A 2,749-nucleotide genomic window follows, 5' to 3' on the forward strand; every position below is an offset into this window, starting at 1 on the left:
ACACCTTTACTGACTGGCTGTCTTCCATACATACCAGCCTCTGGTTTCTTTACTATTAATTCCATCCAGGAAGAGCACACATCAACTGCAGATGCTTCCTCAGCCTGATAAAGGGTTTTTAAACCCAAAAGCTTGCTAAGAAATTTTTTTCCAACTATTTAGTTGGTCTAATAAAAGATATCAGATTTAACTTAAAGAACCTTGACTGCAATATATGTCTAAATATTTTATAATAAATTAGATTCACCCTATACAATTCAGTCAGCAGGGTGGCATAATACATCAATGTTAAGTCTGGCTCAAAATTCCTTTCTTTTTCCTTTCTTGATCCTGGGAAAAAGTATCACAGGTCCTAAGGTGAGAAGGCAGAGAACAGGGGCCAGGCATTCAATATTTCCCCATTCCTACAGGCATCTACACCAGGGATGGGCAATTATTTTGGGTGGAGGGCCGCTTACTGAATTTTGGCAAGCCATCAAGGGCTGCATGACAGGCAGCCCAGGGCAGATAAATATTAATTTTCTAAATTTTTTAGGGGCCCCACGGGCCCGATAGAATGGCTTGGCAGGCTGCATCTGGCCCATGGGTCACATTTTGCCCACCCCTGATCTACATGCTCATAAAAGGTGGATGAAGTACCACATGTGTAGTGCCTACAACCTGCCTTTGAACCCATGATGCAGGATCTTCCTACAAGGCTGAGCAGGGCAGTGGGGTTGGCTTTTTCTTGCCCTAACTCTCCATGCACAGCCATGCTGCAGTGACTCTCAGTCTGTCTGAATAAAAGTATTTAGAATCTAAAGAACATAACTGACAAAAATCACATAAATATTTTAGAGAAATGAAGTTTTAAAACTACTGGATTCCACAGTTCTTATGAATGTCTGGATGTTTCAGACAGGCAGAAACAAAAGTATAAAATCCTTACCTGAAATTGACATGCGCATTTCAAGCCATCACCTTCTTCTTTACATATTCCTCCATATTTACATGATGATTCATCACACACTCGTGCATCAGATTCCCTTACATTTAATTCTGTAAAAAATAGATAATGCACTGACTATTTTTGCTATAATCATACAAACTTTAACTTTAAACCAATAATTTTTCCAAGCAGAAATTAATGTAAAAATAGCTATTGTTCTCCATCTGCAGTGTGGCAATTGGTTACCAATCTATTTTAGGTGGTATCTTCATTTCTTAGGCATATAAGTCTGGCTAAATTCTACCTTTCAGACAAAAGTCTCCAGAACAGGCACACCTGTAAGCCACCAGAGGAGTTAACACACTCCCTATTATCAAGGACACAAGTTCCTCTGGCTAAGATTATACCTGGTAGAGCATACACTTCCAAAAATATGTTGCTTATCTCTTATCCCCTATGGCCCTTCCACTTTTCCTATCACAAAAAACTTGAAGAGGAGCTGTGCTGTGTGTACCAGGCAGGCTAGGTGTTCTTCAGAAAATGTGTGACCTGAATTCCTGCCTAGCATGTAAGCCACACTGGTCATTCAGACTGAAAACAAAAAAGGGGGAGGATCTCAGGTGGCTCTATCTATGGACGTGGCAGAGGGGTTTGCAACTTACAGCCCATGAGCCAGCCTGCAGACCCTTTTGATTTGACTTGTGGACATGGGGCTTCAGTGACATTGGGCAGTGTGGGGCTTTAGCAGCAGTCACTTTCCCTATGCTGGCAGAGAGAAAAGTGGTGACTGAAGGAAGAAGTGGCAGTGGTGAACATTTGTGCAGCAGATGAACTAAGCTTTTGAGTGTTTCCTAACAGACCAATGGCATGAAATAGCTGCACTGTGGTGAGAAAGCTCCATAATACCTGCTGCGAGGAGGACTCTTTACTCATCAGCAGGCATCCAGGTTTTCCGTTTCCCATGGAAAAACAGAGAAAACCACGGATTCCCTGTTTTTAATCGGAAAAAAAGCAAATTTCTCTTTTTAGCAGAGAAATATGCGGATTCTCCACTTTTGCAAAGAGCTCTTGCAGGCTGGCACAGCTCCAGCCTGCAGGAGCCAATTGCAAAAAGGGCGGGACACCCCAGCCCTGGCCAGAGGGGGAGGGCAGGGCCTGAGCCTCTGAGGCAGCCAAGACCAGGCTCAGGCTCAGACTCAGACTCACCTCCATGCTCCGGGGCGAAGGGCAAGTGGAGCTGTGGGGCAGGGCTGGGAAAGATGGTTGGGGGCTGAGGGAGTGGCGGGTGCTGCTGGCCCCAGGAGGCACATCGCAGCTAGAAACAGGGCCAGGGGGTGAGGGCAGGGGTGCCCCTCCATGAAGGGGCTTTGTGGGAAAGTATGGTGTTGCCCAGCCACATGCTCAGTGGAGGGGGAGAGGGAGGCTGGCATGCAGCCGAAGCACAGCCCCGTGGCCGGCTCTGCAGCCACAGCGAGGGATGGGGGCGCGGGGGAGTGCTTAGGTTTGCACGCGGCACTGCTGCTTACCTGGACGGCTGTGACAGCGTTGATGGCCGCTGCCTTCAAAACCTCCCACTGTCACCGCAGACCTCTGCTCGGAGCTGTGCAGCCAGCCGCTGGGTGGCAGCATGGTGGTGGCCGTGCAGCAGGCAGCCATCCCCACCACCCACCCCACGCGCTGTGTCACTGCCGCTGGCCATATAGCTCCGAGCATGGCTCTGTGGCAGCAGCGGGAGATTCTGTACACAGCAGCAGTCACCGTTGGCACAGATGGCTCCACAGGTAAGTAGCAGCGGCAGCCCATGATGGTGGTGACTGCAGT

The 2,749-nt window shown here is 48.1% G+C and overlaps 1 protein-coding gene across 1 annotated transcript in view; it reads right to left on the bottom strand.

The window, feature by feature from the left end:
• Nucleotides 1–2,749, bottom strand: part of TMEFF1 (transmembrane protein with EGF like and two follistatin like domains 1) — a gene marked incomplete at its 5' end in the record, with an annotated part of 237,487 nt that overhangs the window by 91,658 nt on the left and 143,080 nt on the right. The window contains one exon of the mRNA XM_025201481.1: nt 929–1,038. Coding sequence (XP_025057266.1) covers nt 929–1,038 — 110 coding nt within the window. The remainder of the gene's footprint in view (nt 1–928; nt 1,039–2,749) is intronic.

The sequence above is a fragment of the Alligator sinensis genome, unplaced genomic scaffold, assembly GCF_000455745.1.
Source record: "Alligator sinensis unplaced genomic scaffold, ASM45574v1 scaffold386_1, whole genome shotgun sequence".
In the NCBI taxonomy this organism is placed as follows: Eukaryota; Metazoa; Chordata; order Crocodylia; family Alligatoridae; genus Alligator; species Alligator sinensis.